General features: G+C 44.2%; 1 protein-coding gene across 24 annotated transcripts; it reads left to right on the top strand.

The window, feature by feature from the left end:
- Window positions 1–1,384: 1,384 nt before the first annotated feature.
- On the top strand, window positions 1,385–21,357 carry TPM1 (tropomyosin 1). Of its 24 annotated transcripts, XM_059481894.1 has the most exons (11): window positions 1,414–1,702; window positions 2,344–2,469; window positions 2,649–2,774; window positions 9,010–9,143; window positions 10,342–10,459; window positions 10,878–10,948; window positions 11,761–11,836; window positions 12,369–12,431; window positions 12,694–12,763; window positions 14,061–14,305; window positions 15,560–15,765. In XM_059481894.1, exons 1-10 carry the CDS (start codon window positions 1,589–1,591, stop codon window positions 14,141–14,143), a joined length of 981 nt encoding a protein of 326 aa, XP_059337877.1. In that variant the 5' UTR covers window positions 1,414–1,588; the 3' UTR covers window positions 14,144–14,305; window positions 15,560–15,765. The 24 variants fall into 24 exon arrangements, with proteins under 24 accessions (XP_059337868.1, XP_059337866.1, XP_059337865.1 ...); XM_059481883.1 differs by lacking the exons at window positions 2,649–2,774; window positions 11,761–11,836 and adding an exon at window positions 11,196–11,271 and having other exon boundaries at window positions 1,387–1,702; XM_059481882.1 differs by lacking the exons at window positions 2,649–2,774; window positions 11,761–11,836 and adding an exon at window positions 11,196–11,271 and having other exon boundaries at window positions 1,401–1,702; window positions 14,061–14,139.
- Window positions 21,358–22,579: the final 1,222 nt, after the last annotated feature.

Below are 22,579 nucleotides of genomic sequence, written 5' to 3'. Positions count from 1 at the left end.
CAGGAGCTGGCCTCCAAGGCCAGCTTTGCAAATCCAACCCTTATCTGCCCTGGTAAGAACCATGGGCCAGAAGTTGTAGGACATTCCCTCCTCCTGCTAAGTAACATCAGCTCAGCTGATGCAGTGACAGCACCAGGGAGGAATTTTCTGCTACAAGGATTGAGTGTAGACAAAGGCTGCCTAATTTTCTCTTTGTGTAACCCACATCCTGTGGGACTCATGCACATCCCTGTACTTTCTACGCTGTACGAGGCAGCGTGCGTCCTGAGGACGTGTTGTGTCTTGCTCACTCTGCTGATGAGACTGTGAGAGATGCCAGAAGTGAATTAAATAGGTCTTCACTTAATTATATGTAATTTTGTTAATTGTCTATCTGCTGCTGTCCCTCGCTGGCATTACGAAAGGGTGCAAGTCACCTCTGTAGCTAGATTGCGTGCCCCAGCTTTTCCTGGGCTCCTTCCCTCGCAGCTCTGGATAGCCCTGGCCGGTCATGGCCCCAGCAGCGTTCCCGTTGAGGGTGGCAGGAGCTCCCGTTCGCTTTTTTTGTTCGCTCCTTGTGTGTGCAGTACCGAGGCGCAGTATCAGGAGCCCCGGTGCTGCACAGAGAGCGGTGTGCTTGGGAAGCTCTGCCAGCCGCTGGCACCTCTGCGTGCCCCGGCCCTGCTCTGGGGGTCAGGGTCGCGCTCAGCCCCTTCCCCTGGCCGTGGGTCCCTGCGGAATGCCAGCCCTGCCCGGCTCTCTCCGCAAAGTCTGGGATTGGTGCCCGGCGCTGCCCGCACTAGCAGCAGCCTGGCTGTGGAGCAGAGGTGCCCCCTCCTCCTCTCCTGCTCGGGCTGCCGGGGGAAGGTCTCGGAACGCTTTCATTCCGTACGTGCATGCGATTAACCCCTCAGTGCCCGTCCTGCAGCCCCCGTGCCCCGCTGCCCCGCCTTCCCCTGCCGCCTGATGCTGTAGAACCGATTGATTTCCACGGGCGGGGACGGCTCCAGCACGGGGCCGGTGTCACCCAGACACGCTGCCCGCTGCGAGCAGCCTTCGCTCCCGTCTCCTCCGCTCCCCGCCTAGCTGCCTTTTTTTTTTCTTCTTCTTTTTTCTTTTTTTTTTTCTTTTTTTCTCCCAGGAGTAGCAGCGAAATGTCCCGTCCTGCCTATTTGGAAATGGGAACAAATTGCTCCCCCGCCTTACCTCGCCCATCGCATCCCATATATAGTCATATCTGCGGTCAAATGGCAGGCGGCAGCGAATGGGAAAGCTGTGCCTCCCAAAAAAACCCGGGGGGCAGTGAGAGAGGGAAAGGGGTAGGGACGAAAGGAGGAGGGAGGGAGGGAAGAAAAAAAAGCCCTTTCCAAAAAAGTATTGGATGTCTTGAGGAATGCAGTCAGCCCCCTGGGAAAGTACATATCTGTGAGGCGCTCGCTGCCCGCCGCTTGCATTCGGCCGGCGCCCCGTCCCGCACGGACCAACCCCGCCCGGCAGCTCCGCTCCGCTCCCCCGGGGCCTGCGTCCGGACTCGGGGCTCTCCCGCAACTTTCCAAGCTTTTCTTTCGGAAGGAGTTCGCGCGGGGACGCGCCCTAGCCCACCGCCACCATGGATGCCATCAAGAAGAAGATGCAGATGCTGAAGCTGGACAAGGAGAACGCCTTGGACAGAGCCGAGCAAGCCGAAGCGGACAAGAAGGCAGCGGAGGAGAGAAGCAAGCAGGTCTGCACCGAGGGCCCGGGCGCAGCGAGCGCCGGGGCGCAAATCTTTCCAGACTATTCTCTTTTTTTTACCTCCACCCCTCTTCTTCCCCCTCACCGTACTTTGTTCTATTCCACCCCCGCGCCCCTGCAGAACTGGTTGAACTTTCCCTAAGGCAGAGCTTCAGCCTGGCAGGCTGGAGGTTCCCGGGGGCGCGGCAGGAGGTTCTTCCCCCTTCCCCACCGTTCCAGCCGGGGAGCAGGGCCCTGGGATGGCTGCGTGGCCTCTGTGCCTTTGTCACAGGGGGATGGCTTAGAGAGGCTGCCCTGAACGCCTGGTTAGCACTGGGCAGATGTGCGGCGCTTTGGCAAGGGACAGTGAAAGCTGTGTTCGGCCGCTCCAGCATCACTCGGCAGATGTGTCCGATTCAGACTGCCCTCCTGCCCCTCTCCGGACACATGCCCCACTTTACTGTCCTTCTCCAAGCCCCTTCCTTTACACCTGGGGCTTCTCGATTGAGGGAGGGGAATGCATTGATTGCACGTTTCTGGGAGATCCTGAAGGAGGAGGGAGAAAGGAAGAGTGATTTTATGAATTAGTTTCCGTTTTCTAAGCCAAGTGAGAAACATATTTGTGCGTTATATTTCCTCTTGTGCACCTAGTTAGAGAGTGACATTGTGCAATTGGAAAAGCAATTGCGTGGGACGGAGGATACAAGGGACCAAGTGCTGGAAGAGCTTCACAAGTCTGAGGACAGCCTCCTCTCCGCAGAGGAGAATGCTGCCAAGGTATCGTGCCCGTGCTGCAAGCAAAGAGGATCTAACTGTCTCTCCTTCTTTCTCTCTCTGTCTGTCTGTCCTTTTCTGTCTCTTCTGCACTCGCACCTCTCCGTTTGCACGATCACGCTGCCTGCTGCACCTTTTCCCGCCCGCCCTCCCCTCTCCACCACTTTCCACCCACATCACAGCTGGAGGACGAGCTGGTGGCTCTGCAAAAGAAGCTGAAGGCCACTGAGGATGAGCTGGACAAATACTCCGAGTCCCTTAAAGATGCACAGGAAAAGTTGGAACTGGCTGACAAAAAGGCCACAGATGTAAGTTACCCCCATCCCTTTCACCACAAGCCCAACAGAGAAACCACACGCTCCCTCTGCTCAGGACAGCCTGGACTCCTCCTCAGCAGCACTGCAAAGCTTTGCTGGAGGCTGGGTCCAGGCACCTCCTGGACAGGGAGTGGGAAACACAGCACTGCCTCTCTGCATGAGGTTTGCACACTATCAGAGGTGTCTGGTTGGGTTTCTGCTCACTTGACATGTGCTTTTTATGTGTACTTGCCACTCTAGATGTGAAAGTAAAGAAATGGTGATTTATCTATTCAGGTGATGGTAAAACAACTCAGGGTGGAACAATACTGTCTTGATAGTGAAACAGAAGCAGAGAGTTAATAGTGAGTAGGTGCAGGAGAGGGAGATCCAGAAGAGCAAGGGCTGCTAGTTCTGATTTCAAGAGAGCTGTTCCTAGGTATGCATGTGTTAGAACTGCTGGTAGATACTGGTTTGGCTCACTAGTCCCTGAGATAAAAGGTTCTCTCCTGGGTTTTTTTTTTTTTGGTTTTTTTTTTTCCCCTTGGAAATCAGTGGAACTGCTTCACTTGTCAAAGAAGAGTTCAGTCTTGTGTGACAGAAGACTGTCTGGAAGATGATACTTGCTAGTTTTGCTGTTCAGAGGACAGGGAGTTTGGGAGCAAGCTGGGAGATATATATAGCTCAGCACTTTATATGGTAATAAGGCAAGAGCTTGTGCCTCTCCCAGGCCCTCATCCCTCCCACCTGTCTGTTCCTGACGTGCATTTAATGGATCGCATGCATGGAACCATGAGAGTCTCTGCAGTTAAGGTCTTGGTCTCTATTGCTGCTGTTGGACAATTCAATTCTCCTTGAGTAAATCTCAGGTCTGAATTACAGGATTAGATGAAACTACAGCATTTCCCAAGCAGTCACCCTCCTTTTCCTATAGCTCAGCTTTAAAAGTCAACCTCAAAGCCAAAATGAAAAGGAGTTGCCACAAATGAAGCAAGCAAAGTATTTCAGGGGAGGAAGGATACTTTCAGAAATGGAAATGTTACAAACAACTTCACATAGAAGACACCATGTTTTTATCTTTACTTCTAAAATGCATAAAGAAAGAAAAGGTTTAGCTTCAGTATGGCAACTAAGTTATAGAGCTTTGAAAGAGAACCCAAGAACTTAACAAACAGAAGTGTTCAAAGGAATAGGGGAGAGGGATCCGTGTATAACGTGGATCAGATGTCTGCTCTGTGCAGGCTGCCATAGGAGAGACAGCTTCCTAGCAGGACATTTATTTAGCTTGTTCAAAGGAACCACATATAGATCCAAGGGAGATATTCCTTATATGGAAAAGTATGCAGACTATTTGGAAATAGCTTGCCTTGGATGAAGACTGGAGAAATGCTACTAGATTCCCTTTCTGAAACTAAGGATCTTCCTAACTGATTCCCATGCCACCTGCCCCGCTGGAAAACAGTGTTTGGAAGGTAGTTGAGGGCAATTTTATTTGCAGTCTTCCCTGAGGTGGAGGGTGGGAGAGTGTCTGGCTTGTTTTCATTGAGGTAAATGTCTTATCTATTTGTATGCATGGAATACGTCTGACAGTTTAGGGATTTCTTTGTCAATGAAGAGTATATTTGGGGCATTGCAGTTGACCCAGTATTTACCTTATTAGTTTGGATAGTTCCAAGCCTTAGGAAAAGGGCAGAGGCAGGGAGGGAGTGTCGGCTCGCTGGGATGGACTCGCCTTTCGTTGGGACGAGAAAATCTTACCTGTCCGGTATGATTCATGTCCCAAAGCCAGGCACATCCCGGGAGCCACCCCAGCTGAGAGGGGGCAGCTGCAGCCCCCTGTCCCCTGCCGTGTCTCAGGAGCCAGGCCGGTGCAGCAGCATTGGCGGGTCCCTCGATGGCATTGATGGCACCGCTCGTACGGGGGCGGCGTGCGGGGAAAGGCGGGGCCGCTCCGCTCCGGGGCAGCTGGCGGGCTGTGCCGCCAGGCGGCGCTGCTGCCCCGCACATCCGCCGGGCAGGACCGGCCCATCCCCTGCCACGACCGGCCCATCCCGGGCTGGACCGGCCCATCCCGGTTGAGGAGCGGCCCATCCCCGGCCACGACCACCCCAACAGCTGTCGGATCGGGCCAGGCCCGGCCCATCCCCGGCCAGGACCGGCCCATCGCGGTTCTGGACCGGCCGATCCCCGGGCAGGACCGGCCCATCCCTAGGACGGCCGGACCATCCTCCGTCCCCGCCCCGGTCCCAGCCCGGTGCCGCAGCCCCGCCCCGGAGCGCTGCGGCGCGGGGGGACTTCCGGGGCTGCGGCGGGCGGAGGGAGGCGGCGCGGTCTGGGCGAGGTGCGGGCATGGCGGCGATGAGCTCGCTCGAGGCCGTGCGCAGGAAGATCCGCAGCCTGCAGGAGCAGGCGGACGCCGCCGAGGAGCGGGCGGGACGGCTGCAGCGGGAGGTGGACCAGGAGCGGGCGTTGCGGGAGGAGGTAGGGCCCGGCTTGGGCCCGGGGCTCGGGGTGCGGGTCCCGGGGCGCGGTGCTCCGCCTGCCTCCCCGGCTGGCGGGCGGGAGGCCGCTTCCTTCACCGCCGTGCGACAAGGCGGCTGTTACCTGCCGGGCTGCTGGCTGTTACCTGCCGGGCTGCTGGCTGTTACCTGCCGGGCTGCTGGCTCTTACCTGCCGGGCTGCTGGCTCTTACCTGCCGGGCTGCTGGCTGTTACCTGCCGGGCTGCTGGCTGTTACCTGCCGGGCTGGCGGCTGTTACCTGCCGGGCCGGCCCGCGGCGCTGCCTTCCCCGGCTCGGTAACCCGAGTGCTGCGTGGGCCGGGCCCAGGTGAGCGCGCCCAGAGACAGCGCTGGGTGTGCTGGGCAACAGCAAAAGCCCGAGCTGGAGTGAGCTCGCACTTTGGCGAGATGTTTGAGGTTAGTTGTTTTGTTTTAGGCTATGAGCAAGGTTTTACGGGGTGTTTCTCCCCACAAGTCCTAGTTCTCTTATCCGAGCTCATTTGTGAGGGAAGTCAGCATGGCGGCTGTTGGAAGTACGCAGGAGTGCACCTGAGATGATACCTGACAACTCCCCAACAACCCCAGGCACTGAACACCTGCGGTGTGTGCTGTTCACCAAAGCCCCTCGCCAAGAGGGGAAAGGAACAGTAGGCTTGGTTTTAGGCAGAGCAGGATCAGGTGAGAGCAGCACAGGCTTACGTAGCAGAGAGATGTAATTATGGGTGGCAATCACAATAAAAAAAAACCTGATAGGGCTGTTCTTTGTCTTATCACTGACCTTTGGGAGTTCCAGCAGCTGTAGCTGAATGTTTCCTGCTGTAAAATGTACAGTGTTCTTTGAGGCAGTTTTAGTGTCTTCAGTGGTTGCATAAAAACAAAGCAAAAGAGCAAAGTTCTTGTGTAGTTTATTACAATAGAAAAAATTGTGATTATTTGATTTCCTTATAATATGGGCCTTTCTACACATTCTGGGCAGTAAGTTCAAAAGAAGAACCTCCTGATTACTTGCAGGTGATCTTCCTTCTGGAGCAAAATATGGCCACTTGTGCTTGTGTAACTATTGCATTCTTGCAGATCACTTGGCATATCTGGCTTTTTCAGCAAACAGCCATAATTCATTTCATAAGGGTTTCTGTTTTTTTAAAAACTTGTACTTGTTTTCTAATCTTTGTGGAGTAAAGGACACAGAAATCGCTACTTTCAGTAACATGTATTATTCTGACCAGGAATTAAGGAATTTCTATTGAAAAGGAAAGTTTTGCTGTTAACTTTGGTGGCAGAAGGAATAGTGCTGGAGGAGTGGTTACAGCCTTCTGGAGTAAGAAGGCTTCCCTTAAGAGTTCAGCTACATTGCAGTAAGGCTTAGGACGCTAAAGGTTAATGTTTATCTCTTCCCTGGAGTTGGTTTATGTGGATGATGTGAAATTCTGCAGAGTACATTTACATGGTATTTAGGTTTTTGTGTGGAGGGGTCAGTGTTCGGGTGAATAAAGGCTGAAAAAGCTGAACTCCCAGGCACATGTAGACGTGCTTTTCTGCAGGGCTGGCTACAGATGAGGGGTTTTATTGTTGCAGCTGTATTTCTGCATGCTTGAGGAGGGAGGCTGTGAGAGCTCTGCAGCAAGAGCTGAGGTGTGAATCTGCTCTTTCCTCGGTGCATGTATGGCATGTGACCTGCCAGGGTTGTTACGTGAGGGTTTGCTTCTTCCTGTGCAAGGTACAAACATGCAAACAACAAAAAAGCTACAGCTGTGGCCAGAACATAGCACAGCCTGCAGCTTTTGATTGTTATACCAGATTGTTAAAAGTTTCAAGGCTGTGATTAGCAGCCATTCCCTTAAAGAAGAATCTTGGTTTGAGTGCATGCATCTCAAAGGGCTGTTGGTAACCACTTTTTCAAAATGCATTTTTCTTCCTCCTTCTGGAAAACAGAATCTCCCTTATAATAGTGATAATTAACACCCAGTGGTAACTTATCCATGTCATCACTCATTGTAAAAATATGTGGTGTGTAAGTGCCACGGCAGAAACATGGGTTATGTTTGCATGGTAGCAGTGGGAGTGCCCCGAATGTCACTGGGGTTTTTTCCTTCCTTGCCATATAAGGAGAGAAGTCCTGCTCTGCAGAAGAGTAATGGGGCCATATAAGGCTGATTGGTAAATCCTTAGTGAGTTAGTGGAGCAGGAAGTGAAAACTTGAACTTTAGTCACCCTGTGTTTTGAACCACATTTTCTGCTCTTATCATGATGAGCAGTCTTGACATGATAATAATTAACTTGAACATTACAAATTTCCCTAGGGTAGCCTTTATGAAGGGTCATTTTCTTTCTTAAATGTGAAAGTTCAAATTCTTACTGTTTTAAAGCCAGAAGTCCAAAACCAGAGATTTTCAATACTACTTTATGATTACATAGCTAAATACTTTATATTTGGATTAATGTGGATCTCTAAGGATGAAGTCTCTTCTCCTTCTGGTTCTGTGTTCACTGCCAATGCATATTAATGTTCAAAGATATAATTGCTTCCCTGTTCATGTGTTACTTTCAGTCATTCTAGCTGGACATTGTTACTTTTATGTCAAAGGTTGTTTTATTTGTCTGGTCTGTAAGTTATTCTTTTTTGTGTTATGAACAGCAAAATCTTTGATATGGACAACTCTGTCCAGCTACCTCTGGTTAGAGAAGAAAAAGTACCAAACTGATACTTTTGGTATCCACTCTTGTCAGAGGGTTGGTTTTCCCCTCAAAAGACGTCATAGGAAATTCAGATGTGTACTTCCTCACATATAGCAAATATATATGTTTACAGTACTAATTAAGTGTTATTCTCTGAAGTAATTAACTTTTTAGAATAGTTACCCTTTTATGTATACTTTGTGCCTAATATAGTTTTGAAAGAAAGTAAGTTTAATGATGAGGTTACCATAAGAAGAATGTTTTAGAACTTACATTGCAAACTTAGGTTTGGAGCTGTAGTATATAATAGCTTGTAGTGATAAGAGGCAGATGAGTTGCAAGTGTTGTACAGAAAGTTAAGTGAACAAGTAATTCAAGAAAAGCAAATTTAGGGGAAGATTGAGGATGGAACTATGGGAGGAAAAAAAAAAAGGATGTTTGAAGGGATTGCTGCCTGTACTAGGGTCCTTGCTGGTGCCTTTTTTGTCAACCCTTGCACAGCTTGCCTGTAAACAAAACCTCTGGGTGTTGGGGCACTTTTTAAATGTTCTCAAACTCTCTCTGTGGCAGCTGTCTTGTTGCAAATGCTGCTCCAGGTGTGTTTTTACATGTTTACACTGAACCCTTCTTACAGGACTCAAGGAAATGTCGGGAGAATTCTTGCCAAATATGGTGAAAGGTCATAAATAAAGAATTGGGGTAACAGAAGAATTGAGTAATTAGCTTGTGTTGGTTTGATTTGAAAAAGGGATGGTCTGTAATTAATGCCTGCAAATACAATAACAGAAAATATTTGGGTAATGGTGCACAATTCTTCCTGTGCAGTTCTTTCTAGTACAAATTGTACAGTCCTTGATGTGCTTCGTTGAAAGCAAGCATTAATCACTTTTTCCCTCTGTTAAGCAATAACTTCACAATTCAATCATGCACATCTCTGTGTATGGACTTTTTAATGGATGAAGTCAGAAATGACAAAGTTCTGTTAAGTGGCACTAGCAGGTGATGGGGTAACCTTGTACAAGGGAAGATGTGTGCCTTACTAAGAATTAATTTCTGTTTTTCCTGTGCTTAGGCTGAGAGTGAAGTAGCTTCTCTGAACAGACGCATCCAGCTGGTTGAGGAAGAGTTGGATCGGGCTCAGGAGCGCTTGGCCACTGCCCTGCAGAAGCTGGAGGAGGCTGAGAAGGCTGCAGATGAGAGTGAAAGGTGGGTGGAGCCACACCTGGATGGATTGTTACCCTTATGACAAAGATCATAATTGCCAGGGTGTGGGTTAGGGACATAAATTAAACCACTCCTAGGTCTCTGAATATGTGTAATCTGCTCTTCCTTTGCCTACATGGGCTTCAGTAACAGCTTGTCTGTAGAAATGTCCAAAGTATCTGGGCTTGGATTCTTTTCCAGCTGTGAAGATGACATTTAAGTTGGTAGATCTTTTGATGGATCATTCACATCCTGGGAAAACTGCTTGGCCCAGCCCAGACTTCTCTGGTTGGGTGACAACTCCTTGTAATATTCTTGTGCTGTTGGGTGATTCTTGCTTTCATTGTGGGTAGAAAATCTCACCTGGAGAGTAGTAAAGTGCTGGAAGAGGCTTTGGTTCTCTTGTTGGCAAGATTGGTATGTGAGGGTGAAGAATGGAAAGAGACTGATAATTCCTTCACATTTCCAGAAGTCTGTAGTGTAAGTTAGTAACTCGAGCTTCATGACTTTGGAAGATCTTCTGTTTTCTTCCAATGGTACTTTATAGCTGTGATAGAACCTTTTATTGTGAAAGAAACCCACACATTCTGCATGTGTGCTTCTACCTTACTAAGAATGGGGTCTATTCAAAAGAAATTTGCCAGACTCACGATGTGTTTTGAAACATTTAAGGTAATTTTATATCAAACATGTGCAACACACAGTGTTTCTTGTTATGAAGGATTTCAATTTTGCTTTTAGAGAGCACAGGGAGCTTCTAGGGCTCTGACATGGCAAAACCCAGGGGAGTCTGGCCCATAGACATGGCTCTTTTCAGTTCTGCAAGGGTTCTACATGCTGATGATGAGTGTAAAAGCACAGCTGCTTTAAGTCTTATTAGGTCTGTAGAAGCAACACCCTTTGTTAACCTTTCCGTAAGAGGAGTGTTTCCTGCAGTTTAAAATGAAAAAGAATTCTACAGCTGAATTACAGTATGAGCTAAACAAATCACATTTTTTCTTTCTTCCTAAGTCATGTTTTGTTCCTTGAACTTCTGAAATGTAAGTGCACAGGACTAAATCTATGGTGTGGGGACTCATGTGTCTGATGTGCTTCACTCACCTGAATACCACTGTCTGAAAGTCACATACCACAAGGAGCAGAGCTGGAGATAAACTGGCAAACCCTGAACCTTGCATTTCCTGTTTTTCACGTTTTTCAGAGGAATGAAGGTCATTGAAAACAGGGCCCAGAAGGATGAAGAGAAGATGGAAATCCAGGAGATCCAGCTCAAAGAGGCCAAGCACATCGCTGAAGAGGCTGACCGCAAGTATGAAGAGGTCAGTCTTTGAGTGCAGGTGATCTCTCTCTGAAGCCCATGAGGCTGGGCCTGGAATTTTTGGTTTTCTCTTTTGCCTTTTAAGTTCAAAAGATCACAAACACCCCTCTCCACAGCTATGGAAGGAAAATCAGGCACTCAGATAGCTCAAGGGACAAGGTAACAGGAGATCTGAGCTTAGATCTTTCACTAAACTGGTGATCTTTCATTCACCAGTTACGCTCTGGTGAATGAAAGGGAGGCCTTGAAAAATGTCAGTAACTAAGTCTCAAATGAATAATGAAGATATCACATAATCTAAACTCATGTGTTGACCAAGAAATGAAGAGGCCTGGCCTCCTGCTTTGTAGGTTCTAGAAGCAGGTGAGGTGCAGTGCAGCAACATAACATCCCTGATTGTGCCTTGCCTGTCCTTGCAGGTGGCTCGTAAGCTGGTGATCATTGAGAGCGACCTGGAGCGCGCTGAGGAGCGTGCTGAGCTATCAGAAAGGTAAGTGTGGACCTGCCCTGGGGTCTGTGTGAGGTGCTAGAAGAGAACTGTAACTGCATGAAACGTTGGCAGCACACTGTGTGTTCAGCTCCAAGCTATGTTTTGCTCATTTACTGTAATGGTGAGATAAATGGTCGGTGCCAAAGTAAATGTGTTCTATGTGTGTGCGCGTGTTTTGTCACTGCATGCTGTACCTGCACACTGATTTTGTGAATGGCTTTTGTGCATTTCATGTGTTCACTAACAGCCAAGTCCGACAGCTGGAAGAACAGTTAAGAATAATGGATCAAACCTTGAAAGCATTAATGGCTGCAGAGGATAAGGTACTGATACTAATAAACAGTTTTTAGGTTTAACTGCAACCCAAGTGTTTCAGCTTCCATAGCCAGTTAGCTCACTCAGTAGTAACAAATAAGTCCTTGCTATGCTCTTTACTCTCTCTTTGCATCTCGCTTTGGTGGTTTTCTTTGGTCTCTTTTTTGTTTATTGATTTTTATCTTTAAAACTGATCTCCTGTGCAGCCAAAAGAAGCTGAACTGTCTCATGTGTAAAAGCTCTGTAAATGTTTCTGTGTAAGCCAAGAGCTGTAGATAAATTTCTGTCTGGTCATTGTCTTAATGTGCACTTGAACTGGTATTTGGCATCACAAAGAGCTGCTTTCAGTCTGTGATGGATCAGCTGCTTTTGAGGCTGTTCTTTTGCCCTGTAATGGTTTTCATTTTTCTCTATCTTTTCCCCCTATTTTCTCCTATTTCTTTTGCTTGACTGAATCTTCCATCCTCCCCTTTCCTGCCTTACCTCCGAAATAACAGCAAATGTGCTGAGCTTGAAGAGGAGTTGAAAACTGTGACCAACAACCTGAAGTCGCTGGAGGCTCAGGCTGAGAAGGTAGGCTAGAGACTTCTGTGAGAATGTGTCCCTTACACTGTCAGCTGGCCTGTGGGGTTTTCTTTGTATGCCAATCACTTTGCAGCATTTCTTCAGGGCTGTTGTCAGTAGAGGCATTTGGATTTATTACTCAATTCCATACATAGCATATCTTGTAATTCCAAATAGGTCAGTATTATTTGGCCACATTGGTTCTGTTGAGTATTCTGACAGGATTAAGTGTTAATTATAGAATGTCCTCAGAATGGCATTGTGCACTAACATTAAATTTCTCCAGAAGACATTCCTCTTTAAAACTGTAGTACTAATTTCTTCTCCAAGTTCCCACCATATTGCACTGGAATGTAACTCAAGGGAAGTTTGACTCTTGTAATAAACCATATTACCACAGCCTTCCAAGTGGAATTAATTTTGTTTTACCTATAACAATTTCTTGTGTACAGATAATCTGTTACAAGAGTTTCGAGGTGGGGTTTTGTTGGGTATATTTAGATTACCCATCTAATACCAGTGATCCTCTTTCTAATTACAGTACTCACAGAAAGAAGACAAGTATGAAGAGGAGATTAAAGTTCTGACTGACAAACTGAAGGAGGTAAAATGAGAGCTGTTCTTTGCAACATATTTTCCAGTGCACCTTTGATTCTTTTAGTACAAACACTACTTTGATGGTGCAAGGATGAGCATACCATTTTGGAAAAAGTTTACTGTTAAATATCTCCCCTAGAAATTAGTTTCTATTAGCCTTATTATTTGCCTCTTCTCACAGTGCTTTTTTCCTCACTTGAATTATTTCTTTTCTACTCCTAAGCACTGTGTGTGTTTCCTAAAGTAGTCTGTATTTGTCCTGACTGCAGGCTGAGACCCGTGCTGAGTTTGCTGAGAGGTCAGTAACCAAGCTGGAGAAGAGCATTGATGACCTAGAAGGTATGTGGGGCTGTTTTTCTACTTCCTGTGGAAATACATATCTCTTATTCTTCTCTTGTGTGAGGGTTTTTATTGCTTTTTTTTTATTACCCAATTCTACTGGGCTGACTTGTCCTGCTTTTATAAATGGGTCTGCCTAAAGAGTGGACAAAATGTTTTCTAAATGAAGTGTATTGATATCTTAAATGCTTCAGGTGAACAGTGTTTTGCTCTTGCCTGTTGCTTTTTCTCTTATGTTCTCAAGACTCCTTCCATTTTTTTGCTTTATACTCTTCTATTTGGAAGTATATAAATGTTACAGGGTAAATGATCAGGTAAATAACAAGTGTTATTGTCATCTTAGTAAAGAGCTGATGAAGAGTTGCATTATGTTTGCAATAGTTAGGAATGTAGCAAGCTAACCTAATTTATTACTGTGTTAAGTGTGGGTTGGGGCAGGCATTTTGTGACATAGACCCATTATTGGGTTTTGGTAAAGCTAATAGATTGTATACATAATCAGAAGGATTATTCAACTTCAGAGGTTTGTTTGTAAGGTTTTGATAAATCTGCCAGAATTGCAGCAGAGTAGTAGAATGTGCTTTCTGCCTCTGGAGAAAACAATTCAGTAGGACTTTGTAATTTGAAGTTCTGTGGAGTTTGCTATTTAGAGGCATTACACTAAGTGTAGGATTTGAAGAAGCTAAATTGCATGGTGTGGCAGGCTGGATTCTGCATGAAGGTGATGAAATGCCTAAGTAGCTGCTGAAAATTTATGATCCCTGACTCAGGAAGGAAGCAGAGAAATGTTTAGAAGGAACAAAAATTGCTGTAAGAAGCTGAGTTTGAAATCACACAAGCCAGAGTGGTTTAAAAAAATGGTAGAAAATGGTAACATCCTTCTTGAGCCCCATTTTTGGATCTTTTCTACCTAGCTCCTGTGTTTTCTCTTGATTAAAACAAAAAAGCATTAAAACAAAAATCCATGACACTGAAACATGGATTTTTGTATTTTGTATTCGTTTGTATTCTTTTTTCTTGGTTTTCTGTATATCACAGGTTACCCCGTTGGCAGTGCAGTTAATGAACTTGTTGCATAAAACTGTTCACTATTTTCTTGCATAGAACTGTTCACTATTTTCTTTCTTTTATTCTTCTCTAATTTTGTTTCATTTTATTTGTCACAACACTTCTTTCTGTGCACTCTTCCCATTTCCTATGGCTTCTGGATGGTATCCCCATTTCACCACCTCACCTTCCATCCCACCACCCTGCTCCATTTCCTTGCACACCTCTGCTTTTGCTGGGGGAACACCAGATGAGCTGTATGCTCAGAAACTGAAGTACAAAGCCATCAGTGAGGAGCTGGACCACGCTCTCAATGACATGACTTCCATGTAAATGTCCTCCCAGCCTGTGCCTGCTGCTGCTTCCCTGCCCTCACTGATTGCGCACTTCCGCCCTTGTGAAATGATGCTCCCTGTGTAGTGGGAGATGCTTTCCTTTAGAGACAATAGGTGTACAAAATACCATGAACAATTGCTTTACCCTGGCAAAGTGTGGGTGAGTGTTGTGCCAAGCCTGGTAAATACTCATGGTGATTTTGTAAGCTTGTGGTTACTTTTTTGATATTCTGTCTCTGCAATCCTTGTGTCTTGTGGTTGCCCTTTGTTTGTAGCTCTGTGTTTATCCTTTCAGTTCACCTCTGTTCAAACATTATCTACCAGGCACATCATGTTTGTTTTACCAAAGAAAATTGCTGTGGTATGTGTTGCATTCAGAGTGTATTCCTTTGCCTGCTGTCACAATTTTTGCTCTGGCAAAGTTCCTGCAAAAATGTCAGAGAAATTTAGATTTAGCTGTATTCTCTGTTAATGACAGTAGAAAGTGTTTATCTAAATTTTCATAACTGCTCTGAAAATTTCAGCTGTTATCACTGAATTCCATGTGTGGAAATGGATTGAAAATACCTTGTCATTTAAACCCATAAAGGCAACAATTTGTAGGTTTCTTCTGGGTAGCAGTAGTAATTTTATTTGCATACACCAAAAATGTGGTAATACCAACTTTAGTCATAAGGAGAAAAATAAAGAGTGGCAGGAAAGTAGGAGAGTCAGCAGCTGTAAGGTGTGACTGCTCAGTGCAGAGTTTGACACAAAGTGACTCTGAACAGAGGTCAGCTGTGCCACCTCCACCTTCCCATGCATGGACACTGCAGCTGACATGGGACAGGGGAAGAGCTCTGGCTCTCAAGTGCTTAGGAGGTTTAGCAGTGTTTAGTCCCAGCATTCCCTTTTGGAAACCCAGGCATGCTTTCAACAGGACATAAGGTTTGCTTATGTCTTTGAGCTTGAAACCTATTTTGTTTGCACCCATATTTGAAATGGTTTTTTTCTTCTTGTTGTTTTTGTCCCCATGTCTGTTCATTACTTTCCTCCTCCTCTCTACCAACATTTTAGTAGAGGTCTCATGTTGCCTGCTTTGTATGCTTTGATTTTTTGTTTTTAAATTCCTCCCCAACATATGGTTTTGCTTAGTGGCTTATCAAGCAAATGGATTTCTTTTTTCCTCCTCTTTATACAGAGATTACAATATTTCTTCAATTTGGGATATTTCTAAGTGGAAAACAGATTTAAAATTGTAGTCTACTGGTATATGAGGACATGACTGTATCATTCCAGTCCCAGCATGGTGTGCTGTTTCTCTAGCATAGTCATCTCAGCATGCTGGGCTCTGCTGTGCCATTGCTGCTTTTTTGAAAGTCTTTCTGCACCTTTTTTCATTTTCTACCTTATCTCACTTTTTCTTTTCATGCAGATAATTTTCTTTGCTTCAGTTCTCCAAAGACATCTTCATCGGGTTGGATAAAACATCTTTCCAAGCTTTGGATGTTTCATGGGCTCATTGTCCTGTCTTCTAGCTTAGTTGACTCTTCCTCTATCACCTGTCTCAGAACATGCTCTGTTTGTGCTCTGCTGTACAGAAACTACATTTCTCAATGTAAAATAAATATCCCAGCTGTATCCCTTTTGCTATTCCTTTGCCTTTTATTTATTTAAGTAACTATTTAAGTTATTAATAAAAGTTGCGCTTTTATGCCATTAGGGATTTCATTTTTTGGTGTTTTCATTTTTTAGCTGAAAACACTTTTGCCTGAACGCTGACAATGCCAAGCCAGCAAGTGCAGTGTGTGAAAACTGACCAGTTATTATCTTAGTTTTTCTCAAACTCTGCTGCAGATAAAATGACAAATAGATGTAATAGGAACTCTTCCAGTTGTTATTGTTAGGACAAAATTTGCAAGGTCACTACTTCCTTGGGGTCATTGGTCGTGGGAGCCTGGCTGAGGGAGCAGTTACATCCTTGATGTAACCAGATTTTTCACTTTAAAGCCTGAAATCTTTTCCTAGCTTTATGCTGAAGACTTCTTATCTCTGTTTAAATGTCTTTGTTCATTAACTTATATATTTGAAACAGATTTAAAGAGGCAACATCATAAACTTTAAATTATTTTTTTCACCCAAAAATAATCCTTGAAATGTCTTGCAAAAAAAGTTTTCCCTCTTTCACACCTCAGTTATTCAGCAAAGATGATTCTTGCTAACATTCTGGGGTTTTTACAATATATTTTTCTTGAGTGGCATGATAGTATTGGAGGTTCATTGGGGAGGTTTCAGTAGCTTTCCACTTGTGCTTAGTTCAGACTTGTGAGTTTGAATTGCAGACTCATGAGAAATGTTTCAAAGCTGGAGTAGGAAAATTCTAGTGATTATGCTGTTAATGAAATTACTCTGCTGCAAAGTGGAACATCGTGGATTTCAGGTTTCTGCTGATTTGTCACTGTCTGATTAAGGATGAAGCATTAAATACTGACATCTTGTGCTCTTTTTGTATTGTTATTTGCAACTAGGGTGTTTATTGCTTTATTTTAACTTTATTTACATCACAGTGAAAGAAGTTATTTTCCGGTTCACATGGAAGCGAAAACCAGATTGATTTCTGGTGATACTTTAACTCTATATATTGCTAAAGTTCCTAAGTCACCAAAGCTAAATAAATTCATTATACCATAGCTGAACTGTAGTTTTTAACTTTTAGAATAATGTAAATGTCTCTTTCTTGTTCAGCTTCAAGATTATTCAACAGTGCAGTCTAAAGTAGATTTTCTCCCCTCCTCAAAACTTGTTTTCCCAATAAGGCTTGGGATGGATGCATGCCCTTCCTGGCCTGCCATTCTTGGATAACTTTGGCATATCCCAGTTCTCTACCTCTGACACATCCTAATGTTGCTGGATGGGGACAGAACCCCAAATACAGGATACAAATCAGCAATCACACACAGTTCAAGTAATAAAGTTCAGTAACTTACCACTCCTCGACTGCCACAGTAAGTGGCTGTGTGTGAAGGGTAACCAGACAGAATGGGATATATAAAAGTTAACCAAATATAATGGAATGAGCATTTGTAAAATGACTGAGGCTAATAACTTCACAAATGCAGGAGCAGGGCATTGTGGTCAACTGTAACTTGTCATCTGAGCCAGAGTAAAATATGCTACAGCAACTCCAGCTACTTAATTTATTGTGTTTTGGTTCATTGTTTTAGCAGAGTTTTTTGTCCACTCAATTCCTTGCAGTACTGGTGTTTCTTAAGAAAAGTAAACAAAAAAGGCAAAATCCATTGTAGGAACCTGTCAATTTTTAACATAGTGATTTTAAACATCAGTATTAAAATTTTGCCTTTTGTGTCAGTCACACATGATGAGCTCTGCACTGAGGGATGACAGGTTGCTGGACAGAGCACTGGAAGTGGGCAGTGCAGTGTAGAGCCCCAGGAAGCTGCATGCAGAATTCCTGCTGCTCTGATCCTCACTGCAGGGAGCTGGTGTGGCTCCCTGCCCTGGTGTGGCTCAGCCCTCCTGTCCCCTCACTTGTGGTATTGTACCATGTCTGGCTGCTTTTGTGCCTGAGGCTTCTTCCCAGGGGTGCAGGGCTGGCTCTGGGCTCTGCTTTGAGCTTTGCTGACTCTGCTTGGCTGCTGGGGCTCCTGCAGAGCCAGCCTCTGCCTCTGGAGCACATGGACACATGGCCCATGGGAATCCAGGGCTCACTGTACTCTTGGGAAGTGCTTTCCCTGCCTTGCTGGGGGATTTAGTTGTTTTGGAAGTCAAGAAATAGTGTAAATCTCTGCCTCACTCAGAGAGGAGATTGCTCTGATGGTAATAAGAGTAATTTCACATGATTCATTTTTGAATAACAGCTACATACATTTTGCTAGACAAAGTGAAATTTTAGTTACTCTAAGGTTTTGCTTTTTCCCACATATATGTGGCGTTATCATGGTGAGAGGGACAAGATCCATTTGTTACTGGTGCAGGATCAGAGCTGTGAAATGCCCTGGCTTTGCTGAGCTGGCTGGGGAGGAAGCTGGGAGGAGCTGCTCACCATGCAAGCATGTCCTGCAGAGCAGCTCACTGCACAGCTTTGCCTTTGCTGTGTCCAGTGCCTGCAGGGGAAGGGGATTCCTGTGGAAGCTGTTAGGCAGCTTGTGGAGCAGTCAGAAACAGTCATTTCCTGCAGGGGAATAATCTGGGATCAAGAGGTCAGGAGTGCAGTTATTGAGAAGGGCATGGACAATTTGAGAGCACAAGATAGTCAAAAGCCATTGTGGAACATTTTTTTCACTCTGCAGAGCAACTCTCACTTAATGTGCTGTCACAACATGGCTGTGGCTGTTCTGTTCCAGCACAAATTGTCCTCTCTGTTTGCTGTTTTTGAGCAAAGTGTTCATCCTTCCTTTTCATTTTCACCAAATGTGAGTCTGTTTTCGTACAAAGTAAAACTCAGCAACGTAAAGGTATCAAAATGTGTGGATTCCAGTAATATTTACCTATCAAAAATAACATTTCAACCCATCAGACTGCCTCAGCCCACACTCCTTTCCTAGGAAGACCTGGTGGTGGCTGCCTACTGGCATCTCTCCTGCTGTTACTTGTGCTGGCTGTGGTGCAGTTGCTTTCTCTCTACTGGCAGATGAGGTTCCACTACACTTTAAATAGCTTGCAAAGAAAAATGGCACTCAATAAAACAAATTCACACACTGTACAGAAGAGTAAAGTAAGACTTAGTACTATTAGGAGTATAGCTGCAGTTCTTCCATTTCTATTGCAGTTTTGTCTCACAGCTGTTCCCCACAACAGGATTCTTAGCCAGTTCTTGCTATGTACAATAGCTGTTCCTTGGAGCAGCTATTGCTAGAGTTCTAGAAACAGAGGTAAAATGTTTCTCTCTATGTTACTGAACTGTCTGTCATGTGACCAGTTTCTTTAGTAACTCTTATTTAACTGTTTTCTCTGTCTAATCTGTCTTCATTCTGCCTCTTTTTTTCTCTTCTAACCTGCTTGCTGCCTGTACAGACCAACTCTACCAGCAACTTGAGCAAAACAGTCGCCTAACTAATGAACTAAAGCTGGCATTGAATGAGGATTAAACTTTAGTGGGACTGTGTTGTTAACTTGTTTGAAAACACCTCCTTCCAAATTTCCTTTAAAAATGAATTCGTAATTGTAGAAAGAAGCAAGAAACTTAGAAATTGATTTTTTTTTTTCCTGTTAATTCTGTGGTAAATTAATGAAAGAAATTCTCTTGGGAAAATCTGGAAATGCTTCTTCTGGATGAGGCTTTTCATTATGTGTCTGCACATCTATTTTGGAGGAGCACTAAGCTCTTCTGCTGTGCAGTAGTTTCTTTCTACTTAAGTAAAGAGCTACAGCATTTCACTCACAGTATGCAAAAAGTAACAGCCTGTGTTGCAGAAAGGCACTCACTTTATCCAACATTAATTGGCCCTAAGATTTTTACCACAGTGAGAGAAAAATATTCACTAGAATCCATATTTCTGTATTTCAAAACCAACTTAAAGGATACTACAGCTGTTTTGTCTGGAGACTTTGATAAAATAATTTTGCCTTACTATGAATTTGGCTTGTATTTGACATTAAAAAAAAAAAGAATGGGAGCTCCATCTGACAATACCCAATGAGTTAAAGGTATGCTTGCATAGTATGAAGTTACTATTACTGGATCCTGGTGGGATGCACCACCAGAACATTATGCTCATTTATTGTATTAACTATGTGTGTTAAGTGATTGTCCTATAAAAGTGTGCATGCAGCATAAGGCTACTAACTTAGAGTTAATTTATTTTCTAGAAGAAATAAATTTCTTAAAGGTCACTTCACTGAAAACTAAAATAGTTTTAATTTTTTTTGTTCTTTGTGTTTTTGAAATCTATGAAACTATTAATTGTGCAGCTGCAAAGAACTTATTTTCTTAATTGCCTACTTAAAAAAAGAAGAAAAAAAAGCTGCTTTTTTTATCTCACCTATAAGCAAAGAGTTTCCAGAGCATTGTGTCTCTGTTGGCAGTGCATTTCCTTAACAAATGCAGCTGTGAACAGTTCCAAACTCGCATTACTTGCTGTTTGTTTTATTAATTTGGAATTCTCTCTAGTTGTGTTATCTGGAAACATTGATATTTATGAGCATGCACATTTCTTAACTTTCTAAACCCTCTGAGAGAAGTGATGATTGCATGCCTTCATGTTCAGTGCCTCCAAAGAACTGCTATTCATGTTTTAATTTTCTAATCCCACAACAGAGAAAGTGGCGCATGCCAAAGAAGAAAACCTTAATATGCATCAGATGCTGGATCAAACTTTACAGGAGTTAAACAACATGTGAAAACCTTCTTAGTGGCAACCACACTATTTGTTTGTTTATTTTTACACCTGCTTGCCGTGAAGCCCCATAAACATGTCTTTATTTTATTTTCACCAGTCACAAGAACATCTGCTAAATTATGGAGCAGGGGTCAGGGAAACACCAAAATGGGCAAGCCATATGCGGGTTAAATGACATTACATTATGGTTTAAACGTGCCATTTCCCAACAAAAATGTTACCTACACTTTGTAGAGAGTTCAGCAATTTGGTATGCAATTCAGCAATTGCTTAGTCTTTGAAGAATCCTGGCTGTGGCAGAAAGTGTCCCACCTCAAGTGCCAACTACAGTTTTTACACAAGAAGAATGATTCGTGTTCCAGAGAGATCAGGTGGAAATGGTGCTATTTTGAACAAAAGGTTCTACTTGAAGTCTTTTGTTTGATATCAGACAAGTCAGGAGATGTCCAGCACAGTAATTTATTTTTATCAGAACTTGACTGGTCTGTGAGAATTTGGACTTTCTGTGCCTTCTAATTCATTAAAACGAAGATATCTAAGCAGTGGAGACAAGTGAAGGCTTCTGAAGGTTTTAAATTGTGTTCTTGCAACTCAATACAGAAGTGTAGGTCAGCATTTCACCTTGAGTTTTCATTCGATTGTATTTTTCATGTTGAAATGAAAGATTCAATAAATTCAGGACAAAACATTAATTTGGAAGAGATTGTGTTAAAATGTATTTTATTTGTGGGGGTTTGGGGTAGGGGAGGAATTTTTAAACTGATATTTGCCTCACTTTTTTCACACTTTCTTTGAGCAGTCTTAAAAGTATACCTGTATGTAAACATTGTATAATGATATGAAATAAAATGCACATTTCAGGACATTTTGTAAATCTTGTCCTCCTGTGGTTTGTTTTTCATCACATCAGTTTTCCTGTGCGTTGTGCAGTGTCTCTCATGGTGTGGATCACTGGTAACACGCTGGCTCTGGGTCTTTGCTGTGTTGTTAGGCCCAGGTATGGAAATGGGGTGCTGTGGACAGATGTGGGTGTGCAGCTGCTCAGAGGGACCCTTTGGGGGCCACACCTCAGGAGCCTGTCCCTGTCACTTCACTGCATGCCCAGCTCTGTGCAGGAGGCAATTACCCCATAGCAGAGGGTAGAACTTTCCAGAATTACTCATCATTGACCAAAAAATGGTTTTGGTAACACCGTTGCAGAGTTCTTTGGGAAATGCTCTTGGAAGCATTACCATCTGTTTGTATATCTTACCTGGTAACAAGTGCTAATTTACTTTAATGCAATGAATAAACCTTAGAAAATCATGTTTTGTGTTCACAAGAGGTACTTCCACTCAACTTTTCACTTCTGGTTGCTAATTTCTATATATGTAGGTGTCTTTATTTGAATTGTTAGGTCTGTCAATAGGCAGGTTCAGGACTTGAAAAATAATATTTTTTTTCCTTCTTTTTCTGTAGTATATTGCTGAAAGCAGATGCTGTCCATCCCTCTAGCAGCAAGGAGCTTGGTAGGAGACAGGTACAGACACCTTCCAGATCACCAAAGAATTTCCATTAGTGGGCCCTTAGCAAGGCACTGAAAACAGATGGCTTTATCAGCCCCTGGTGTAAGCTGGTGAGGGGGTAAAGTAATACACAATAATTTCAGGTTAAGTGGGAGTCAGAGAGGGAAGATGTACTGGTATGAGCCTGGAGGTTTTTTTTATTATGTTTTAAAGGGAGGAACTTGGTAACATTACAAGTTTTTGTGTGATTTATTGACTGCTGCAAAGTCATCCTAAGTAGAAAGGATGAAATCCCTGGCTTCATGTTTCTCTTGTGTTTTTGGGAAGCAAAATACATGTTACAGGGCCTTAGCTTGAACTGGAGACTGACAGATAAAATTCCAACCACAAAGTGCTGAGGTAAGTCACTCTAATCTCTTATTGCTTCCTTGCTTAGCACAAGGATGAAGTGTGAGGTAGTTGAAATCTAAGAGTTCAAATCCCCATCCCTGTGTGGCTTCCCCTGGTGCTGCTGGAGTCAGGAGGGTTTCCCATGGCAAAGTCTGTGCTGGGAATTGTTTGTGGAATGGGGCCCAGGGCCACCCAGAGAGT

Source organism: Ammospiza nelsoni, chromosome 14 (assembly GCF_027579445.1).
Source record: "Ammospiza nelsoni isolate bAmmNel1 chromosome 14, bAmmNel1.pri, whole genome shotgun sequence".
NCBI lineage: Eukaryota > Metazoa > Chordata > Aves > Passeriformes > Passerellidae > Ammospiza > Ammospiza nelsoni.
The sequence above is the reverse complement of the archived record's forward strand: the minus strand, read 5'-3'. Positions and strand labels throughout refer to the sequence as shown.

Coding starts and splice junctions, on each gene's coding strand:
- TPM1 (XM_059481895.1), top strand. CDS start 1,589: ATGGATGCCATCAAGAAGAAGATGCAGATGCTGAAGCTGGACAAGGAG. Junction 10,460..10,877: donor CTGACCGCAAGTATGAAGAG/GTCAGTCTTTGA, acceptor CTGTCCTTGCAG/GTGGCTCGTAAGCTGGTGAT. Junction 12,432..12,693: donor TGACTGACAAACTGAAGGAG/GTAAAATGAGAG, acceptor TCCTGACTGCAG/GCTGAGACCCGTGCTGAGTT.